General features: G+C 43.1%; 1 protein-coding gene across 2 annotated transcripts; it reads left to right on the top strand.

Annotated features, from left to right (window-relative positions):
- Nucleotides 1-1,119: 1,119 nt before the first annotated feature.
- OGFRL1 (opioid growth factor receptor like 1) lies at nt 1,120-23,197 on the top strand. Of its 2 annotated transcripts, none has more exons than XM_070376184.1 (7): nt 1,120-1,617; nt 6,753-6,839; nt 6,991-7,072; nt 9,940-10,018; nt 10,114-10,180; nt 10,288-10,433; nt 15,857-23,197. In XM_070376184.1, the coding sequence occupies exons 1-7, from the start codon at nt 1,369-1,371 to the stop codon at nt 16,518-16,520; spliced, it is 1,374 nt and encodes a 457-aa protein (XP_070232285.1). In that variant the 5' UTR covers nt 1,120-1,368; the 3' UTR covers nt 16,521-23,197. The 2 variants fall into 2 exon arrangements, with proteins under 2 accessions (XP_070232285.1, XP_070232286.1); XM_070376185.1 differs by having other exon boundaries at nt 1,121-1,617; nt 6,994-7,072.
- Nucleotides 23,198-23,658: the final 461 nt, after the last annotated feature.

Genomic DNA, 23,658 nt, shown 5'->3' on the forward strand with positions numbered 1-23,658 from the left:
ATGTCTGCGGTCTGTTTGTGTGTCTATTACTTTCAGGTCACTCATGGATCATAGTAAGTCAGGGCTACAAGGGATGCGGAAGAGAGACTCAGGTCTTATTTTATAGATGAGGAAATTTAGCTTTAAAGTAGCTGTGTGACCTGGCCAAGGTCAGAAACTGATTATGGGCGGAGCCGCAGTTGCAATGCTTGAAGAGAAGCCATCCTGAATGGGCATCCTGTCACCTCTTCTCGCCCTAGGAGCGGCCCATCATTCTTGATGCAGTCTCCTATTACATCACGAAACATTTAGAAAGAAACTGTTTATTTCAAGCACAGCAATTTAGTCTTATACATTGGACTTTTTCTTTTCAGTCCACGGTCAGCAGACAGGGTGGGTGTGCAGGCGTGGTCGCCTCTAGTCAGAAGGTCATGATACAAAGTTAACAGGAGCCACTCGTTCTATCAGATTGTGCTGTTTTACCTTTGAAAGTGAAAGAGAAAGCGGCTCAGTCGTGTCCGACTCTTTGAGACCCCATGGACTATTCATGGGATTCTCCAGGCCAGAATATTTCTGGCCTTTCCCTTCTCTCAACCGAGGGATCGAACCAAGGGGATCTTCCCAAGCCAGGGATCGAACCCAGGTCTCCCGCATTGCGGGCGGATTCTCTACCAGCTGAGCCACGAGGGAAGCCCGCTTTAATTACTTCTATGACACCCTTTCCCTGGCTGTCCCTCCCATTTCAAACAGACAAGGGGTCAAGGTTCCTGAGTTTTCATTCTATTTCGAGCACCGATGCAGAGTGGGTATTAGCGAAACCATGCACGGATGCGTGTGAGCGTCTGGTGGTTCTCGCTGCTTTTGCTGCCTGGATGAGGTGGCTACAGCTTTGACTTTCCGTGTCCGCGGCGCTGCGAGTGTCAGCCCAGACGCAGTCCCCGTAGCTCGGGTTTGCTGCCCGGTCCCCAGCAGCTGCGAATTCTTGCCGCGGCCAATCCATCTTTCCCTCCAGGACCGGCCGGGAGAGGAGGCGGAGTGCGGACGGGAATCGCCCGCAGACGGCGACACCTCCTCTGACCCCGGTCCAAGCCCAGGGAGGATCGGAAGCCGAGGGCAGAGGGCTTTCCGAGGGGCAGCGCGGCGGGAGCGGCGCGCGCCGGGCCGGGAGGCGGGAGCGATGGGCGGGCTCGGGCGCGGGCGGCGGCCCCGGGGCCGCGGGCTCCTCCCCGCCCTGCGCCCGCCGCTCGCCGCGCGCAGGCAGAGCGGGCCGGGCGCCGAGGTGCCGCCCAGCGCCCCGGCCGCGGCCCTGCCCGGGCCCTAGCGCCGCCGCCAGCCGGAGCCCGGAGCCGGCGCCCCGCAGCCCCGCCGCGCCCCGCGCCCGCCTCTCCGATGGGCAACCTGCTCGGCGGGGTCAGCGTGCGCGAGCCCACCACCGTGGAGGACTGCGACTCCACCTGGCAGACAGACTCGGAGCCCGAGCTCGAGGAGCCAGGGCCGGGCGGCGGCGAGGGCCCCGGGCGGGAGCCCGCGCAGCCCCCAGAGCCCGCGGAGCCCGAGGAGCCCCCGGAGCGAGCCGGCGGCCGGCTCCGCGCCGGCCCCGCGCCGGAGCCGGACCCCGAGGCGGCAGGCGCAGAGCAGGTAGGCGGCCGCCGGGGCTTCGGGCCGGGGTGGGGCGGGGGGCGGCCGCGGGCGACCCCAGCGCGCAGGGCCCGGGCGCGCGCGGGCGCGGCGGCTCGTCCTCCTGCGGCCGCCCCGGGACCCAGGCCCTGCGCGCTGGGGTCGCCCCGGGCCGCCCGCGGACGGCCTGGGGCCTGAGCGCGGGCACCGGCCGGAGGGTCCCCCCGCCACCCCGAGCAGAACCCAACTTGGCGGAGTGTCTTCTCAGCCTCCGCAGCGCAGCCGGGTGATGGAAGGCGGGGTGGGGGTAACCTGCCTGAGAATAGAGGATGGTGAAAACCTGTCTAGTGCGTGTTATTGGTTAAAAAAAAAAAAAAAAATCACCTAGAATGAGGTGGGGGCAGCGAACCCTCTCCCTGCAGCGGGGTCTCCAGCCTTTAGGAATCTCTGAAAGGTCCACATCCGACGTGAAAATGCCAGAGTTCCAAGTCAGGCCTTCTAACCCAGGAGTTCAGGGCATGCTCCAAACATCTTTTTTTTTCATCCAGAAGACTTGTTGATCCAGATATGCTGAAGTCATCTGCCTCCTTCAGTTCGGAGGAGAGGTTAGTAACCCTTCTAACCTCTGATGGACTGAAAAATCAGGAAATCAGGAAACTTTAGAAGGGAGGACTTGCATGGCCAAGCCTCTGAAGGGTGCCTGGCTCAGCTCTAACAGGCCGGGGTATTGGGTCAGGCCCTCCTCCTCGGCCTTGAGGGGAAGAGGGTGGGAAGTGGAGACCAAGGTGTCTCGGCTCTAGCAGAGGAATCAGCAGGTATATTTTACAGGAAGGCTGCCTCATCCCTCTTGACAGTCATCTGTTTGGGTCAGCAGCAAACTGTACAGGCTCTGTGCTATACACATGTTCTTTCCAGCTGCAATTTTTGGAGTGGAGTGTGGTGGCAGTTGCTCTTTTGAACTCCTGTTTTGGAGAAAACTGAGGCCTAGAAAGAGAAGTTTGCCCAGGATTATCCAGGGAAAGAGGTGCAGACCCAAGTCTGCCTGTCACCTGCGGCAGAACCGGAGACCTGATTGTCAATTTGGCCCTGCTGCTGGTTGTCTGGAGAAGGCAATGGCAACCCACTCCAATACTCTTGCATGGAAAATCCCATGGGCGGAGGAGCCTGGTAGGCTGCAGTCCGTGGGGTTGCGAAGAGTCGGACACGACTGAGCGACTTCACTTTCACTTTTCACTTTCACGCATTGGAGAAGGAAATGGCAACCCACTCCAGTGTTCTTGCCTGAAGAATCCCAGGGACAGAGGAGCCTGGTTGGCTTCCATCTATGGGGTCGCACAGAGTCGGACACGACTGAAGCGACTTAGCAGCAGCAGCAGCAGCTGGTTGTCTTGCCTTGTGAATTCATTGTTTTTCCCTTCCACTTGAAAAGCCTCTTGATGAAAGTGAAAGTGGAGAGTGAAAAGGTTGGCTTAAAGCTCAACATTCAGAAAACGAAGATCATGGCATCCGGTCCCATCACTTCATGGGAAATAGATGGGGAAACAGTGGAAACAGTGTCAGACTTTATTTTTCTGGGCTCCAAAATCACTGCAGATGGTGACTACAGTCATGAAATTAAAAGACGCTTACTCCTTGGAAGGAAAGTTATGACCAACCTAGATAGCATATTCAAAAGCAGAGACATTACTTTGCCAACAAAGGTCCGTCTAGTCAAGGCTATGGTTTTTCCACTGGTCATGTATGGATGTGAGAGTTGGACTGTGAAGAAGGCTGAACGCCGAAGAATTGATGCTTTTGAAGTGGTTTTGGAGAAGACTCTTGAGAGTCCCTTGGACTGCAAGGAGATCCAACCAGTCCATTCTGAAGGAGATGAGCCCTGGGATTTCTTTGGGAGGAATGATGCTAAAGCTGAAACTCCAGAACTTTGGCCACCTCATGTGAAGAGTTGACTCATTGGAAAAGACTGATGGTGGGAGGGATTGGGGGCAGGAGGAGAAGGGGACGCCAGAGGATGAGATGGCAGGATGGCATCACTGACTCGATGGACTTGAGTCTCAGTGAACTCCGGGAGTTGGTGATGGACAGGGAGGCCTGGCGTGCTGTGATTCATGGGGTCGAAAAGAGTTGGACACGACTGAGAGACTGATCTGATCTGATCTGATCTGTATCTCAATGAAGAAGTTTGGGATGTCAAAAAAACAAAACAAAACAAAAAAACATCTCAGATTCCGTCCAGCTAACCTGGTCCATCTATATGAAACAGTTTTATAATTCATGTTTCAATCAGTTAATCACAACCCCAGTAAATGGTAGATGGCTTCAATGTTTTCTTTTCCCCTTTAACGACTGATTTTTCTTGTCAGGATCACCATGTAATGTCTACTCTTTAATGCTGCTTTTGAATGTCCACCTTACCTGCTCCCTACTCCCCATGGTCATTTGCAAGAACTAATGGAGCTACCTTTAAAGTCTAACCCAGTCTACTTTTTAGACTGCTAAAAAGTAGAAAAACTGCTTTTCACCAGCTCTGTTGCTGTATTCCTAGTGCAAGTGAGTATTTGACAAATGACGGTGCCATTAACCAAGATGGGGAAGTCTAAGGTAGCAAGCAGCATCAGAGGTTAAATCAAGAATGCCCTTGAGTTTAGTATCCTATAAAATATCCAAGGGGAGTTGATGAGTAGTTCATTATGAGTGAAGCCTCAGTCCAGGACTGGAATCGTCAGCATGTAAGAATGGAGGTATTTAAATTCATGGGAAGATCTGGGGTCATCAAGGAGCATGAGAAATGTGAACGGGCTCTGGGCACTGCTCCATGGAGACCATGTGAGGGAGAGAAGTCAAAGATGAGGCTGCCCAGGGGGGACCAGTGAGATGGAGCAGAAGCAAACTGGGGCAGGTGTGGCGTGTGACAGTGTTTCAGAAGGAGAGATGTCAGTTGGCCCAGTGCTGCTGGGAAGTCACCTGGGTGGAGCACTGGGAAAGCTGCTCAGTGAGGTGGGAACGTGTTAGGTGATGTTCATAAAAGCCATTTTGATGGCGTGCAGAGGATGATAGCCTGATTGGGGAGGGTTGTGAGAGAAGGGGAGACAGGCAGGGACTATGGGCAACTCTCTGGGGATGTTTTGCTATAAACCAGAGCAAAGCTATGGATCTGTCTTGAGGGGAGTTTGGGTCAGTCCTAGTTGATACATGTTTAAGATTAGAGATGCTACAGCATGTTTGCTGAAGGCAATGACCCAGAAAACAGGGAAGTTTTGGGGACACAGGAATTAGTGATAAAATATTAAGGAACAAAATCTGTGGCTGAGCAGGTGAAAGGGAGTGGGGAGGAGAGCCTGGAGGAACAGGAAGGGGAGGGAGCATGGATGATGCTGGCAGGCCGGCGCATTTAGAGCCTGGAGGAGGCAGGCGTTCTCAGCATAACCCTGGGAAATATAGGTAGGGCGTGAGTCATTCTCATTTCGCTGATGATCAAATGAAGATGCAGTTAACATCCTCACACATCAGCAGCTGAGTTAAAGACTCAGCCCGAGTGTCCTGACTCCTAGTTTTGAACTGTTGATATTCTACCATGGTTTCTATGACAGTCCTTCGCATTGGGTGGAGCTGAAATTGATTCAGACCCAATTAGTCAGACTTGGAGCCTCCAGCCTGGAGTTTTCCATCTGGCCCTATTGCTGGGCTCTGGGCGATAGTTATTGAACTTTATTCCAAGCCTGGGTTCCCTTGTTTCTAAGATGGAAGCACTCCTGATGGCCTTCCAGGTGGGTTATAAGAATCAAATGAAATAATATATGTGCCTGGTAAGTGGAAAAGTGCTTTCCTTATGCTTCTGGGATGATGAGTCATGGGGTTGTAGCATAGGCTAAAGAGATCCAGAAACCTGCTAGGCAGAGCTATTTTGAAATGTGTGGTGAGGACCAGAATATAAGCTTTTCCTTGCTTATGTAAGGAGCAGCTATTGTTAAACATCAGCTAGTTTGGAGTTAAAGTAAGTCACTCTGTACTTGTAGTAATAGAATCATGCCGCTTCAGAAACTGCTTGGTGGATGCCGGTCTGTCAGCACCAACAGGGGCGGGGGCTGATGAGGAAAGGTGGGTGAACCTCTTAATGAATATTCAGACTTCAGCTTTGTCATCTGTTTCATCTTCCTCAGCAGTCTCTTTGCCCTTCTGCGTGACTCTGGACCCAAAGCACGTTCTTGTACACTATGATAGCACGTGGAGTTAAGAGCATGAGAACTGATTATACTGACTTCTATCTTATCCTTTAAAAATTGCCGTGGGGTTGGGAATTTTGTTTAGAATTTTAAAAGTGTAAGTAAACTACCACGTACAGGTTACTACAATGTGAAGTTCATTCCAACTGAGAGTTACACTACTTTGTGTGTATATGTTTGAAATCTGCTACCTTCGAAAAGAGAATGGCTACCCACCCCAGTATTCTTGCCTGGAAAATTCCATGGACAGAGGAGTCAAACAGGCTACAGTCTGAGGGATAGCAAAGAGTCGGACACGACTGAGTGACTAACACACACACACACACACACACCTTATATCACGTTGTATTATCACTGAATTAACACAAAGGTTATTCATGCCTTTGTGTGCCTGTTGTATACTGTAAAGGATGGAGTTTAGAAAGCTAGTTTGTTTTAAAAGCCCCCTTTCCCTTCACAAATATTACTTGACTTCCAAGTACAGCTAAACATTGCAAGATTGATGACAATCTTCTTTGTAGGATTGACTTATTATCTTAACACTTTTCATGTTATGTAAAATATTTAAAAATAAGTTTTGTCGTAAAATCACTTGTCTAACCTCTGGTCTTTAATTCATTGTAAGTTCTGTTTCTAATAGATACTGATCCATAATATTTGGCCTCTATAGGCTTTTGGTAAATAATAAAGTTTTTTATTTAGTAAAACACCTCAGAACAAATGTTACTGGCTTCAAGTCAGCAAATGAGAGAGCCAACAAATGTTGCTAGTAAGCATTATTAAAAGGACATTTAAAATATCTTCACTCAATGGATAGCTGGACACTGTTCAGCCTTTCTTTATGTGTGCTTGTTATTTCAAGTTTGTTCTGAAAATTCCTCGGCGAAAATGTCTTGCTTCAAAATGTAAATGGAATTTCCCCGTTTATTTTAGGGGACTGATTCCACTGAAGCACCTGCCAAGCCAAAGAGAAGTTTTTATGCTGCGAGGGATTTGTACAAATACCGACACCAGTACCCAGTAAGACTATAGAATGATTTTTTTCTAAACTGTAAAATATTTCCCTTCTGTTTCTGTTATTTTATGGTGCCAATGAGCAAATGTACAAGGAAGGTCCTTGTGCCTTCCTTATATGTCCATGTGCTGGAGATTGATTTATTTTTTCCTTTAGCAGAACTTCAAAGATATCCGATATCAAAATGACTTGAGCAATCTTCGTTTTTATAAGAATAAAATTCCATTTAAGCCCGATGGTGAGTAATCCGCTACTTTGGTAAAAAGCAAACTTTAAATAGTAGTAGTAGCAGTAGCTGTTCTTTGTTTATTCCCAGCTCGGTCCATTCTCAGTGTGTTGTTTCGTTGTCTGGCTTGGCTCTGCCCTGCAGTCTGTTGTGTCCCCAGAGTCTAGACCCTTGAGCTGTGAGCATCCACTCGGCAGATTCCGGAGGAGTAACCTGAGGATTATCAATTCCTTCCCACCACCTCTTTACAGTGAGGACTCCTGTCTGGAAGGTAGTGGGGGCCATTTTTGTGAGAGGAAAAAAGGAGATTTCTAGAACGCTAGGGTATCAGATTATTAAGAAACATTAGCAGAGGACAAATTCAGTTTCCTCAATTTAAAGATGAAGTCACTGGATCTTGAGGCTGGTATGACTGGTTGGTTGGTTCACTCCATCATAGACTTGGGTCTCAGTTCCAGAATTTAGTGTTCCTTTCACTGTGCCATAACCCAAAAGTCTGTAGAGCATGATTGAACTTGATGTTTCTGTTGGGATCATCTTTCCTGTTGGTTTTCAGATTCAAGGTCAGGAAGCTAGAGGAGCCTCACTTCAGCGTCTCAGTATCCTAGGGAGGGAGCTACGCACACTGCAGGTCTCCACACAGCTCTGTCAGATAAGCCTGCCCTCCACAGCTCTGCAGGTGCCTTCCCAGGGTCTTTTCTAAACTTACAGTGAGAGGGTGCAGTCCCCACGGTACCTATGCTTGACTGCCCCCAGCACCAGACTGTGCTTCGTGGTGGGCAGTCTCACTTTATCCAGGTCAAGCCGGAAAAATGGCTGCTTTCCATAGAGCCCTTGTCTCTGTGAGGTGACCAGATGGCCCTGGCTGCGGCTCTTTGCTCTCAGTGAAAACTGAGCCAAATTCACAGCAGGGTGAATCAGGGAATGAGGGTCATGGGTTGCAAAGCAGAACCAAGTTAGTTCTTGATGAACTAACTGCCTGAAGAAATGCCTAAGGAGTTCCCTACATTGTGCACTGGCAGACAAACCAGTTGGGAAGGAGGGTGTATTGCTGACATGGCCCGATCCACTTGACTTTAGTTATTTTCTGGTGTCCCAGAAGTCTGCTCTGATTTGGAAGGAACCCTCTAGGTGAAAATGCTCTGTTTTATTTACTAATGGTGGAAACTGCTTTATATACTAATTGAAATAAGATTAATTAATTGGTTTTTTAGGACCTGGGGTAAGAAAAACTTTTGAAGAAATGCAGTGGTAGATTGTTAATTTGACTCTGATGTGACTTTGATAAAATTTACCCAAAGGAATGCCTTCAAATACTGAACACATTGAGGATAGAGACAATGACAATGTTTAACTTAATTTTTTTTTTTTTAATTTCTAACAGTGAATTTATTTTTGAGATAGTAATTTAGAGAAATAACTTAAAGCAATTAATTTTTGGGGGGTAATCTTTATCATAAATATTTATTTGGAAATCTTATAAGACTAGTGGGGGTCAGAAGTTTTAGGTATGGTCACATAAAATGTTATTCTAGTTTATTATATAAATTACATCTGTTCACACTTTCCTCCCCAGTATGTCTGAACACACACACACACCACCCTTGTTAGTAAGCATAAGCCTTCAATGACGTGTATTGGGTTGACTAAAAATTTGTTAGGTTTTAAGTACAAATAAAAGGACTATTTTTAATTTTCATGAAGAACTTTATTGAAAAACATATTCACTAACTGACCAAACTTTTTGGCCAGCCCAATATTTTACTTATTAAGTAGGAGGAAGGGTAGATGGAAGGGGAAACAAATAGGAAATTATAGGGGTAAATGTTTTCAATAGGCTGAGGATTAAATAGCAACGTTTTACCGAAAACCTTGAGCGTGAGATTCTCTGATACAAACCGGTGACCTCTGGAGGATACAGTAGTGAGATGAGCTATGTTTAGAATGGTATTATGTTGTCGTGTCTTGGTCTGTAAAATTGACTAAGTGGCTACAGTTAATTGTGAGGACCTAGACAGATTTGGGAAGCAGAATTTTGCCCGAATAAGTTCTTCTAGGAGAAGGACAGGACATGGTGAAGAAGAGGGTTTACGTTTCAGGACCATAAAGACCTGTGTTCCGCTCCTGGTTTTGCTGGTGTGCGACTGAGCAGATCTCACTGTTTTCTCAGTAGTCAAGCAGGAGGAGCAATGCTCCAGAAATGCTGGGTTGAGACGGTGCTGGGCAGATTCAGCGGGCTGGCTGCACTGCAGGCTGGTCCTGCCGCTAGGAAGCACTCAACACCTTTGCCTTTACTTTTCCTTTCCTCCCTTTCCTTCCCCTTTTCCGACTTCTCTCTGCATTCTCTCCCTCCCACCTTTGTCCCCTTCCTTCCTTTTTGCCTGGGATACATTTCATTTTTATTTGCTCTAGTATTTAAAGAACTCAGTGGCTTTCAAGAACTCAGGGGCTGGCCAACTTTCTTGGTACAGGGCCATTGAGTAAATATCCTCAGCTCTGTGGGCCATACCATATCTGTTGCAACTACTCAGCTCCACGGTTTAAATACATAATACATGAATGGATATGCATGGCTGTGTTCCAAAAAAGCTTTATTTATAAAACAGATGGCAGGACACAGTTTGCCAGCTTCTACTTTGGAGTAACTGTCCAATAGAGTTTTCTGCGATTTGAGGTGCCATGATTTTTCTTTTCAATTAGGCTTATTTCACCACTGAGTCTGTGGCATAGGGTTTTCATCTTATAAAGGCATTGCATTGCTCTTGTGTGCTGTTATTACGTTTTAAAAAGTTTTAACACAAAGCTTAAGTGATTCAGTCTCAAAATGCCTTCAACAATGTTCTAACACCTGGTTCATGTTCTGAATCTTTCCTCTTCAGGTGTTTACATTGAAGAAGTTCTCAATAAGTGGAAAGGGGACTACGAGAAGCTGGAACACAATCACACCTACATCCAATGGTCAGTCGCCTGCTCTCTCTCGAACCGTGACCTGTTTAATCACGTGTGCTTCCCAGAGATCACTAATATACAAATGTTATTTCTCTAAAACATAGGCTTTTCCCTCTGAGAGAACAAGGCTTGAACTTCTATGCTAAAGAACTAACTACCTATGAAATTGAGGTGAGGCAAGCTGATTTCATTTCATGCGAGTTAGCCAAATTAATGTTGCCGTTTGATGGCCCTGGTAACTCTGAGTCATTCCGCTGAATTTTTCTTTTTTTCATTAGGAATTCAAGAAAACAAAGGAAGCAATAAGAAGATTCCTCCTGGCTTATAAAATGATGTTAGAGTTTTTTGGAATAAAGCTGATAGATAAAACTGGAAACGTTGCCCGGGCTGTTAACTGGCAGGAAAGGTTTCAGCATCTGAATGAGTAAGTAGAGCCCCTGCATTGAGTCCCCAAGGCACGGGGTTTTCTCTGGGTTGGATTTCTCTATGGCACATAGAGCCACAAGCAGGTGGATCCATGGATTTGAATTCAAAAGCTCATCTGAAATGCACTTTATTCCCCATTCTATATTCTAAAGCAAAACTAAATAACAATAACAATAGCAAAAAAAAAAAAGGAATGAGATTCCAGGTAGAAATACGGCTGCTTGACATCCCTAGTGGCTCGATGGTAAAGCGTCTGTCTACGATGTGGGAGACCGGAGTTTGATCCCTGGGTTGGGAAGATCTCTTGGAGAAGGAAATGGCAATCCACTCCAGTACTATTGCCTGGAAAATCCCGTGGACAGAGGAGCCTGGTAGGCTACAGTCCATGGGGTCGCAAAGAGTTGGACACGACTGAGCGACTTCACGTTCACGTTGGTTTCGGAACTGTTTATTCGTGCAGCCACTCTACTGCCCACAGTCAAGTGTAGCCTCACTCCCTGTTTATACGGTGTTTCTCAGCATTTGTGGTGGTTGTTTGTATAGGCTTTTCTAGACCCCTCTCCTGGGTTGTATGCTTCTGGTAGCTCGGGCTGCTTCTCAGGCACTGTGCCTTCTTAGATCAAATCCATAATTAAGCCTATGACATATACTGTAAGTCCCCTACTTATGAACCTTCAAGCTGTGAACTTTCAAAGGTGCAAACGTATGTTCACGTGTCCCATGTTGTAAGTTAGCTCACGGGTCTGGTGTGCGTTGTTGCCTGTGTGCATTCTCTACGATTGGCGGTGCTTTTGTGTACTTTACTGAACAGTACTGTGTAGAGTACAGCAGGGCAGTATCTTTATTTCCAGCCCAGGATATCTGGAAGCAAGCATAAAAGCGACAGTGGTGTAGGTGGTATTTTTCAAGGTACTGTACTGTAATTAAAAATGTTTTCTTTATTTTTTTGTGTATTTTTATGTATTACTTGTGTGAAAAGTATTATAACCCTATTACAGTTCAGTACTAAATTTCCAATTAAGTTAGTTGGATATCTAGGCTAACTTTGTTGGGCTTCTGAGCAAAATGGACCTAGAACATGCTCTTGGAGCGAACTCATTTGTATGTAGGGGACTTACTGTAAAAACCACTTTATAAGACTGAGAGGTACTCATATGTTTTAGAAAGAGAGAAAATTAGAATAATCACCTTATAGGTCAAAATCAGAAGCCCAGTTTTTGTTAGTAAATCGAAACACCTGTGAAGAAAATTTTAGCAGTTTATCTGGAACTGATTTTCTGTGTTCTTTTGCTTAGATATTTATAACTTTCATTAATACTTATATCCCAATTTAAAAAAATATTTTCTTTGCATGCAAACTGGCCTTTTCTTTTTTCTTCTTAATTATAGGGTGACTTATGAGCACTGGACTATAAAACCAACAACTTTAAAACATTTTTAGCACATTATAATTAGCTGAATGGGGCAAATACCAAGAGAAGAAAAATTAAAACTAACCTAAGAAATATGTCTTTGCACCAAACAGCATTTTTGTACATTGATAAACTAATTTTTTGTGGGTATTTTTCTATAACTTTGATCTTGCTTTGGTAAAGTGAGTAGAAGCATTACTGTTTGAGCCTTCTATTTATTATTTATAATCAACATTATTAAAATGGTGACTTGTAGTAAAACACTCAAGATGTGGGCATAAAACTTTACGATCTTGACTAGAAGACCTGTTAACTCATAACTCAAGTTAAATTTGATTTATAGAGAGCACTTTGGAGAAGGACATGGCAACCCACTCCAGTATTCTTGCCTGGAGAATTCCATGGATGCAGGAGCCTGGTGGGCTACAGTCCATGGAGTCGCAAAGAGTCTGGCACGATTTAGCGACTAAGTGACGACAGAGCACTTATACTGAAGCGATGCAGAGAGCTCTCCCCCAGCTCTCTGTGCACAGTTTCTAAGCACTGTGGATTACCCTCAAAGACAGCTGTGTGCAGGTAGTCTGTTGACATGAAGGATGCCAAGAGTCAACCTCAGAAGAGGATCTGATGATGTCTCATCTTCTGTGTGCTCACGAATGTCATTTGAGAGAACTTCCATTTCCAACTTGTTTTTTTTTTTTTTTTCTTGGTTGGAATAGCACTCTTGTTTAGTAAATATTTGTTGAACGAATAAGTGGTGAACAAACCAGGTTTGTCTGCCTAAATCCTCCTTGGGGTTTAATCGTCTCCACCACTCTTAATTGGTGGTTGGAAGCAGAAGGCTTTCGTTAAATGACTTTCTGGCTTGGGACTCGGAGGGGAGCCTGACTGTTACCTGACCCTTCCCGCCCTGTCATCTTTCCTTCCTTCCACCACCAGTTTTCCTTTCCATGGGTACAGCTTTTTTGTGTGTTTTAATCTGCATAGTATCTTGAGTCTTTTAGAGTAAGCAGGGAATTCAGTGTGTTTATAGTAGTCCAGTACTCTTGTCTGGAAAATCCCATGGACAGAGGAGCCTGGTAGGCTGCAGTCCATGGGGTCGCTGAGGGTCGGACATGACTGAGCGACTTCACTTTCACTTTTCACTTCACTTTCATGCATTGGAGAAGGAAATGGTGGCCCACTCCAGTGTTCTTGCCTGGAGAATCCCAGGGACGGGGGAGCCTGGTGGGCTGCCATCTATGGGGTCACACAGAGTCGGACATGACTGAAGTGACTTAGCAGCAGCAGCAGCATAGTAGTCCAGCAGAGAAAAATATTAAAAGAAAGTGAAGTGAAATAAAGTATAGTGAACAAGGACCATGACTCAAAGAGGGAACATATCTCAGCCTTTCCCATTGGCCTCACCTCTGTCTGCAAGCCCAGCTTCTGTCTTTGATCTGCTAAGCCACCCGAGTCTACTCACAACATTAGGAGAGTGGGGGCGTTTTGTATTTCTTGGTGACATTTGTTTCAAATCATACTGAAACACCCAGTTTCTTTCTTGTGTAATTCTGTTCCATAGTCCTGATCTTTATTCACTTTAACCCAAGTGTTTGTTCTTTTCCACTCTTATGTAAACTTTTAAATTGGAGAATGTGTTGATAGAGAAAATTTTATCTTGGTCATTCATCTTGGATTGGATATGTGAAATTGAGCTACTTGCAAATTTTTTGTTGTGTCATATAACTCCTCTTTGATTTTTTAAAGGAAAATATTATTCCATTTTACCATGCCTCTCTTTCTCATAGACTTAGGAAGCAGACGTTGGGATTTCACTACCAAGTTATTAGACTATGTAGCGAAAGTGAAACTGCTAGTCGCTTAGTTGTGTCTGACTCTTTGCAACCCCATGGACTGTAGCCTGCCAGGCTCTTCTGTCCATGGAATTCTTCAGGCAAGAATACTGGAATGTGCAGTCATGTCCTTCTACAGGGGATCTTCCAGACCCAGGGATCGAACCTGGATCTCCCTCATTGTAGGCAGATTCTTTACTGTCTGAGCCACCAGAAATGCCAGACCATGTAGATGCTACCCTAACCTAACTACTAGGTTGGTCCTGCTGATAATGGCACCTTGTCTTTAACTTCACTCAATTGGTATTGTCTCAAAAGACTGGTACTTGATTCATAAAACTGAAGCATTATCTGTGCTATGTTTTATCCTTTGGCCTTCAAAGACTATTAAGAGAACACTATTGACTATTAAGAGAACACTACTTTGGTAAACACCCAGAAAGATGGAAACATTGAAAACTGTTGTACTTGTCTTTTCCAATGTTTGGTGAGCCTGAATCATTCAGGGTTTATTTAGTTTGGTCCAAACTAAGTCTCAAACTATAAGGTCCTGGAACCAGGTCCTTCCACTCCTCAAATATTCAGCATCCTCCACTTTTCCCAAATAAGTTGCTAGTTATTCCTAAGTGAATACCAAGCATTTGTGGACGCCAAGCAAGTATATGTGACGGTTGTAGAAAGTTCAATGCCTGAGGTGTAAAGAGGTTTAGGGAGGTTAGGAATAAGTAGTGGTTGTGGGGCAGTATTGGGTGAATCGGAGAAGGCAATGGCACCCCACTCCAGTACTTTTGCCTAGAAAATCCCATGGACGGAGGAGCCTGGTAGGCTGCAGTCCATGGGGTCGCTAAGAGTCGGACACGACTGAGCAACTTCACTTTCACTTTTTACTTTCATGCATTGGAGAAGGAAATGGCAACCCACTCCAGTGTCCTTGCCTGGAGAATTCCAGGGACGGGGGAGCCTGGTGGGCTGCCGTCTATAGGGTCGCACAGAGTCAGACACGACTGAAGCGACTTAGCAGCAGCAGCAGCAGCAGCAGCATTGGGTGAATAACTCACCTGGGCTATTGATGACACGTGTGATTAATACATGAAAATTAATCATGTATTAATGATTCCTTTTGGACACAGCCAGGTATTTGTAATAAAGCAACTCTTGGGCTGAGTGAGGTCAGGGAGGTGAGATTATGAATTGTGACAGAATAGGTTTGGAAGGCTTTCATCTGATAATGGCCTTAGTTTTCAGACAAAGATGATACTAGTGCAATCTGGGGAAATAAGCATCTTTGGAATCAATGGCATTAAAGGCAAAATTGTCAATTCTGTGATAGGGAAAGATGAGGCAAGAGAGGTCACAGATGGAAAAGAGTTGGGGTGATTATGTTATGATAGGTACAAGCGTGGTGCTCCTTAGTGTACCAGTATCAACATTTATATGGTTAAATAGTGTCTAATATTTAAGTTTCACATTCTTAGCTTATGGGTCAGCTTGTTTGACTCTTACAAACTCAGGGAGGTGTGGGCCCTTTTCCCCATCTGCAGACTGGGATGCTGAGCCTTCAAGGTGCCATCATTTCATGCAGCTGCAGGTGCTGAGTCAGGATGTGAGTTCAGTTCTGACTCCAAAGCCCACGCTCCCTGCTGTGCTAAATAAGTCAGTTTTGCATCCTTTGTCGGAATTGTTCTAGCCAGGTAGAATGGCTTTTTCTGCTTCCCTTCTGAGTTGGTTCTTATGGTGGATTCTGCTGACCAGCTGACCCTGGAAATTGTACATTCGGCTGGTAGCTAATGCCCAGCACTGGTTACCTGTTACAGGAATGATACCTTTGTGTAGTCGATATTCATCCTCACTGTATCTTATAAATAATAATTCAACATCCGTGGGGATACATATTGAATCTAAATGTTTTTCAAATGTGAAGAACTAACAAGCCAGGGAGAATTTATTTTATATACTTGAGTTTTATGTAGATTGGCATTACACTGAGGCACAGAGGTTTAATACCTTCTGTTTTACGCTTCTTCATGGAGTCTAATGCTCCTTTTAGCAAAGTCATTACAAGGCATATTTTCATGGTTTACACTTCCATCAAAAGTACTTTCCCAGTAGTTTTCATTCCCAGGCTTCTTACCCCACCTAATTTTCTTCCTTCATTTTATTCAACCTGCTTCCAGGTCTCAGCACAACTATTTGAGGATCACTCGTATTCTGAAAAGCCTCGGCGAGCTTGGATATGAAAGTTTTAAATCTCCTCTTGTAAAATTTATCCTTCATGAGGCTCTGGTGGAAAATACTATTCCCAATATTAAACAGAGCGCGCTGGAGTATTTCGTGTACACAATCAGAGACAGAAGGGAGAGGAGAAAGCTCCTACGGTTTGCCCAGAAACATTACACGCCCTCAGAGAATTTTATCTGGGGACCCCCGAGGAAGGCACAGCCCGAGGGCAGCAAAGCCCAGAAGCCCCCCGGGCCGCCCACCGCGGGGCAGCACGGCCCGATGTCTATGCACAAAAAACCCAAAGACTCCAAAAACGCCTCTTCAGCCGCGCATGGGATCAGTAAAGCAGCTGAAGACAAAAAAGTGGCCTCTAAGGAGTCAGAAGAGACGGACAAGCCCAGTGAGGAGCCAGGCAGCGAGGCCGCCCAGCCCGGAGACCCAGGGCAGGATGAGGTTGCAAACAATTCCAGTCCTCGGGCAGAAAAGACAGTTACTCATCCCGAGGAGCAAAAGGAGAGTGCATCTCCCTCGGAGAAGGATGAGGCGAGTGACACCCGGAACCAAGACGGTGGAAGTCCAGGCGATGCGGGTTCCCATGATGACGCCGCGTTGCCGTGAATTATCAGAAGGCCCCCACGCCTGTGTATCCCCGGGAGGGGAGGCTGTGACGTGTCCTGAGCAGTAGAGGCCGCGTTTCTCAGCGCAGCCGGCGGTTGGTGATTTTTCTGTGGTCAGCATTTAGTTGTCACCTGGTTTTTAGTCTGTGTGGCTGTGAATTTAATATTTAAAAAGAAGTCTGAAGACGAGACCCAGTGAGTAAGTGTATCCTGTAACACTCTGGGGATGTGAATTTTTGCATCCTGTACACAATTCCTTTTAAATTATTTTCAGTGTATCTGGAAGTAATCATGGAGTGTTTGATATAGCTGAGATAGGAATCAGTTCTTGGAGTGGACTGTACTATACCTGGAGGAAATTGAGAGGATAATTTCATTATGTGGCCACACCTTTGCCAGATTTAAAGGTTCCTATGTTTAAGGTGCAAGAAAAAAATGTGGTCTTCTTTGAGGTATTCAGAAAGGAATTTGGATTTTTTTTTTTTTTTAACAGCACCTCAGCGTGTTTACTTGCAGGTTCTGGTAAGGAGGATGGATGTTCTTGGGGACTTGGAATCACCCTCCCCTGCTTGTCAGTCTCTTTCCCGGTCCTCTCTCCCCACCCTTGGCCTCATTCTCATCAGCCACCTGTGTCGGCCGGTACCTGCGTTTCTAGTGTTGTCATCTAGACATTCAGATGGTCTCCTACAGTGACATTTGCACGGGACGGAAGAGAATGTCAACTGTACGATTTCAAGAATTTGCTTTGTTTAAAACAATAAACATGTTTTTCTGTATTAACGTGCTTAAAAACAAATTTTGATGCAAAAGTACAAGAAAAAAATCTTGCCTTTTATGGCTGTTCTGTATAAATTCGGTGCTTGTGTCTGAATGCAAATGACTAAAGAATTAAAAAATAAGAGGAGAAATTATTCATTTTTAAAATGCATGCATTTTGTACTGGCAACAAGGCAGTAGTCCCTGAAACCATGAATATCTCAGTGTTACGTGGACTATGAAGTTCATACTGCTTAGCCCACAGGGTATCTTTAAAAAAATACAATTTGCTGCATCTCAGTTGTCAGACCTTGAAATTGAGAGTAGATTTGATATCCCATGTATTCAGTTTTAGTAAGCACAGAATGTGTCAAAATTGGGTAAGAGCAAATAGCTTTATTTCCTATAATATTGTTACTGATTATTATTACACATTAGAAAACAATTAAACACTGTGGTGAGAACTTCAGCATACCTACAAATATAATGAAAGTAATTAATAGACCTTTTTTAAAAACTTAATTTCATTTAGAAAGAAATTGCCTTTGTGTGTTTCTTAGGCTTTTAAGGGAAGATCTACTCACTTTAACCCCCAAAGAATTTTTACTGTTTTTACTATGTCCTGTTTTTTAATCACATCATATCATCTTCTGTTACTTTTATTGATCTGAGGATTTTTAGCAAAGGATTTCTAGAAACTAAACACACCAACAGTATGCTTTTAGAAGGATTTTATTGCCTTGAAATTTACATAAAACATCACTGTTTCTCAAATCTGACTTATTTAGTCAGAATGTTAATAACGTGTGTTATATATGTATTCCAATAAATATAGAATATTTTCTCATTATAATTTCTCATAATACAGCAGTTTTATGTTTCTTCTGTTTTTCTGAAGTGAGCATTAGGATTTGGGAAACAATTCTGCTTTTGGATTTCAGTTTCTTTTTTTACTTTAATGTAAAAAAAGATTTCTTTCATGGCCCCATTCTTTCTTTAATGGCCTCATCAAACTCAATAAGCAATTTTGCAGGGTTAGGGCATGAGAGTAGGTTGTCACATTGGGCTGAATTGTAGAAATATAATACATTGGAAATATCTTACCAATTTTGCATACATGATAAAGTGTTCACACCACTTTCTAAGTACATAATGTTAAAATTTTGTGACCAGATATTAAAATATTAATAAGCAGCAGACTGATACTAAAATGGGTATAATCTGAATTACTTAGAAGCTAGTAGTATATCAGAGCCCTTAAAAGTAAAAATGTTTCATTCAATAATTTAACTTTTAGAATATTCCTAATTAGGGATTTGATTAGATTGTACCATTTAATTTGAGAATATTTAGTCTCAAGGGAAAAACTGCCTGGCTTTCATTTAAAATAGGGGCCTTTTTCTATCATGCTGGTTTTGAAAGGTATATTCACATGTAACAGTATCAGTTCTACATTTAATCTATAAATAACTTATGAGAGAATTGTTCAGTGGAAAGAAGTAAGAGAGTGCCATTCATTTTGCAGATAAAAATTACAAACACCTAAATTTTTTTTCTATTAAGAATATTTTGTACATTCAGTAGTTTTAAAATAAGATCTATAGGTGTGTCTTTATGTGTGTGCTAGACATGAAACAGCCCTCTGGGTTTGACTCTGATGTGTTGTATTTTAAAAACCTACTATGTGCTTGCAGAAACTTACTGAGAAGCTATTATAAAAATGCGGTGGAGCATGGCCAAATAGCTAGAAACTATCGAATTTTTGCAATTCTATAGACTTTATCATTGTACCATGGACTGTGAGGATACTCAGTATTGGCTATTGATAAAATACTAATTTGCGTTTCATGGCAAATAGATGTTATACTGCTTGGTTAGTCTAGTCTATTTCTAATATTTTGTGCATTCATATCCCAAAGGAGATAATATACGTGAAAATATTTTGAAATACTATAAAGTGATATATAATGAATGATAAGATATATTTCTGTAAGTAGAGAAAAAGTTTATAACATTAAGAATATTATACCATTATACATTCTCATGCTCAATCTTACAAGAAACGGAAAAGAATAATGATAACTGAAAATATGTCTGCTTTCTCTGAGTCAGGTCCAGTTCTCAGTTCAAAATTATATGATACAGCTTTATTTTGAATTTTAATTGTGATAAAAAGCTTTTTTCAGCTTCAAGGAGAAAACAGAACTTATAACTCAGGAGTTAGCAGAGAAGTTCCAAGATTTTTTTTTTTTTGCCAAGTCTTAAAAACATAAATGTTATGTTTATATAATTATCTACTTTGTTTCTAGTTTTTATACTTTAATCTGACAGAAGGAATGATCTGGTGAAAAAGGAAAACAATACAGTGTTACATCTGAGTCACTCTTTAAAAAATCATTTTAGTAAGTAAACATCCGTATCAAAGTGGTCAAAAATTGATTGACCCGATGGAGAGAGACTATTTGGTTAATTGTTTAAAGTTAAATTTCCCTAGTTTATAGTATAGTTATGGTTGATTTTTAATCTACTGAGCAACTAAATCAACCCTTTTATTTTGTCTTTCTATAATTGAGACTCTTATAAAAGCTTTATTTTCTAACCTGAGGAAAGGACAGTCTTGATCTTGTTTGGTTCTGATTGCATCTGTGGGCTCTCAAGTTTATTTGGGGTGAGCGGGGATTCTTTGTTATAGGAATAATTTTGAAGATTTCTATTTTGTTTCCCACTTTAAAAATATCCATTCTGTTTTCTCCTGGGGTATTTCTGTTAAATGTAAGGTAAGCTGGAGTTAGACACACTGGAAATCATTTCAAATGTAGGTGTAGTTGTAGAGAAAGATGGCACGGGTTAGTAGAATATAGAAAGTTAGGGGTGCACATGTATTGATGTCTTTCACCTCTGAATTCTGTTTGTTCCACGAGCAGATCTGTGTGGGTATCTCTAGGGTAACAGTGAGTATGCCCTGCCTCCTCCCGTGTTCCAGCCCACCCAGCAGAGTGTGCTGGGGGACAGACTGTATTTTAGAAATTCCTAATTACTGAAGTTGATGATAATATAGTTATAAATAAATGAATGCCTGGGGGTGTCCAGATGTGCCTTAACTAATGTGATCAGGCTTTCATTCAGAAGTTTAAATTTTTACTCCATTATAAAATCTTGCCATAAGAAACATTCCAAACCACGAAGATCAGTTATTTTAGTGAAATTTACTTTGGTTGGTGCTTTTGCATTTTGGGGACATTTCCATTTGTATCAGTAACATCAGTTCAAAAGTGAGTATACTTAGCCACCGTGTTCAAACATGTGTTACATTTGACAAAAGGCCTTTACAGTAAGAAAGATTAGCTACATGGTTACATTATTTATGCTTCTCCTTAATTTTGCTACATGCTGTAATTTTCACTGTAAACATGTCTCAGTTTCTACAAGTAATATTTATCTGTCTTTTGTTTTTAGATGCAGATGGATGTAGAAAATGGAATTAGAGAAATGATTTAGAACTTTAATTCCAATAGATGTTTGGGGGAATCTGAAATTAATTTGGACTTTTATGCTGTAGTTTTATTAGAAACATTTAAACAGTACTGTTCTTGCTTTTTACCTTAGGTTGGAGAAAATATTTTTTTGTCATCTGCTTTTTTTCTTCTTTTGTTGAGAAGTTTACTGTTTTAGTTATTTGTGGGAAATGGCTTCTTAATATTTTTGTTTCCTTGAATTAACATGTCTATGTGGAGGATACAGTTAACTGCTTTGTTTTATGGTCCAAACTCTGCCTGGAGGTTGAGTTCAGAGAAGGGGAGTTGGCTGAGAACCATCTGGGTGAAGGGGAGCCGACCCTGGGTGCAGGCCCTCCAGTGGAGGAAGGGTCCCCAGAACCTCCTCTGAGTGACCAGGGTCTCGCTCTGCAATTACTGATTTCTGAGGCGTGAGGGCCACCTGGGACTCCATAACTCCATACACTGTTTCAGTGGGTGTCAGTTTTCATAAAAATACCTGGTGTAGTTCATTTGCCACCATTTTGTAGTTGCTTAAAAAATTGTGAGCAATTTGACATCTGCTGTGTAGATTACTGCTAAATGTATCTCAGGAAACATTGAAATACCAGTTCTGCCTGCCCCTTCCCCCACCAGTTCAAAACTTCTGATCTCCAATCAAATATTGCTTGGGTTGTTCTTTCACAGGCCTCTGTATAAAAGTCTTCATAAAATGGTTCAAAGTAAAGATGAAATGAAAGGGAAAAGGCACCAGTGCTGTCTTGTTATGCTGAAAGACCTTTATGTATATATAAAAAAAATCAGAAACCTTATATATTTTAATATGTAAAATATATGGAAGTTATAAAGTTTATCCTATTTTCATTTTTAAATTATAATGGAGTTTGTGGAACAGTTAACATTAACTAGAGAGATTAGTTGTGTAATAAGCTCTGGTCCTAAGAAACATCCAAGTTCTGCACTCACTGCTCAGATGAACACTTTTGTCAGTTCTGCTGGGTTCAGTGTCAGGTGGAGGAGAGGAAAACACGATTGAAACACAAAATTAGAAGACAGAGACTCCCTGCTGAAACGAAGATGTAACCGATTGTAGGTCTGTGCACTGCCAGAGTGGCTGCAGTGAGGACGAGATGAGGCAGGCTCTGCAGAGCTTTCCAGCGGGGACGTGCCCTGAGTTACACGTGCCGAGGGAATCAGTACCTATTTGGAAACAGTCCCATTCCTGCTCTCCTTTGAAGCCTGAATTCCGCTTACTCCACGGTAGACTGAGACCTTGCACGACGGAGAGAAATAATCACGTGATCCGGAACCAGGTCTAATTCCTCTGCTGGTGCTTTTAACTGGGTTAAGTGGAGGGGCTGGCTGTAGACCCAAGGAGGAGAGGCAGTGATAGGTTGCATATGGCAAAGTAACCGTGTCTCCCGAACCATCACAACGAAGAGCAACAAACTGGACCAAGCGTTAGGTCCTTTTACAAGCCTTTTGTTTTCCTCTTTGTACAAAGTTGGTTTGCTTGTCTCCTCAGTGAGCTGTCCACTCTTCCTTTGTGCAAACTGATAAGACAGATGGCCAAAGGGGTCCAGTCACCATTTCAGTTGGGAAACTTCAGTGCCCTTTGTATTTTGAGTATTCAGGAGGATGGGTATGATTCTCAGAAAGATGGGTGCTTTCCTTCCGGTGTGAGCGCTGTCTCTTCCGCAGCGGCGGGCCTTCCGCCATGTGCCATCGTCTGCAGGATGAATTACAGAATGCTGCGCGTGTCTGTGCGCACCAATACCATGTGTATGTGGTAGGAGCTGTAACCAGTTTCTGGATATGTCTGGTACTATGAAACACTTATTTTATAATCCTGTAACTGTATGGCAGTGTTATGCCAAAAATGTATAAAGAGCAATAGTTTCTCTTGTTTACTGCTGTGTTTAAAAAGATCGTTTCTGAAACTATATGTTTAGAGTCCCTTCAATTATTTTTAATAACTAGTGCCAAATATATGTCCTGTAAAATGACTAAAAGCCACTTCATCTTGGTTAACATTTTGGCCTTATGTTAGAGTACATTATGTTGATTTTGCATGATTAAACTATTTTTAAAGAGCTGGAACAAATGACTTTGCTGTTTTTCTATGATTAGACTTTCTTATGGTTATTGTATGAGATCAACATTATTCCCTTTTTATCCTCTAAAATAAATGTTGTTTTGCAGGGTGAAATCTTATTTACACAGGCAGTTATTTTTGTCAGGGATGATTGGAGGGCAGCTCACATGTGTTATATGTGAGCTGGCTGTTTATGGCTCTCTTTCACTTTTCTCTAATGCAAAGATTTAAAAGTATTTTTAATATAAATGAGTGCAACATGAATAACGGATGGAACAGATGTTTTTCACTTTAGTAGGGCTACTCTTTTAACAACTTTTTTTTTTTTTTTTATTAAGAAAAATGCAGCTGTGAGGTGCAAGTGAGGAGGCTGCTTAAGATGCCACAGGACAGTGGGGTTGAAGGTGAGGAAAAGCATTACCTTGCAGTGTGGCTGTGCAGATCTGCAGAGGCAGGTGAAGAGTGGATGACAGAACAAAGAATAAACTGTGGTTAAGATTGAAATTAGGGCTTCCAGGGTGGCTCAGACCGTAAAGAATCTGCCTGCAATGCAGGAGACCCAGGTTCAATCCCTGAGTCGAGACGGTCCCCTGGAGAAGGGAACGGCAACCCACTCCAGTATTCTTGCCTGGAGGACTCCATGGACAGAGGAGACTGCTGAGCTACAGTCTACGGGGTCTCAGAGTCAGACACGACTGAGTGACTAACACTTTCAAGAATGAAATTGTAATGAAATCATATTGTGCATAAATGAGAAACGCAGCGAGAGGAAAGGAACAGATCACAGCTGCAAT

This window comes from Bos mutus, chromosome 9 (genome assembly GCF_027580195.1).
Source record: "Bos mutus isolate GX-2022 chromosome 9, NWIPB_WYAK_1.1, whole genome shotgun sequence".
Classification (NCBI taxonomy): Eukaryota; Metazoa; Chordata; class Mammalia; order Artiodactyla; family Bovidae; genus Bos; species Bos mutus.

Excerpts from the sequence above, each read along its gene's own strand:
- OGFRL1 (XM_070376184.1), top strand. The coding sequence starts at position 1,369 with ATGGGCAACCTGCTCGGCGGGGTCAGCGTGCGCGAGCCCACCACCGTG. Across the intron at positions 7,073-9,939 it reads AATTCCATTTAAGCCCGATG|GTGTTTACATTGAAGAAGTT; the intron begins GTGAGTAATCCG and ends TTTCCTCTTCAG. Across the intron at positions 10,181-10,287 it reads TAACTACCTATGAAATTGAG|GAATTCAAGAAAACAAAGGA; the intron begins GTGAGGCAAGCT and ends TTTTTTCATTAG.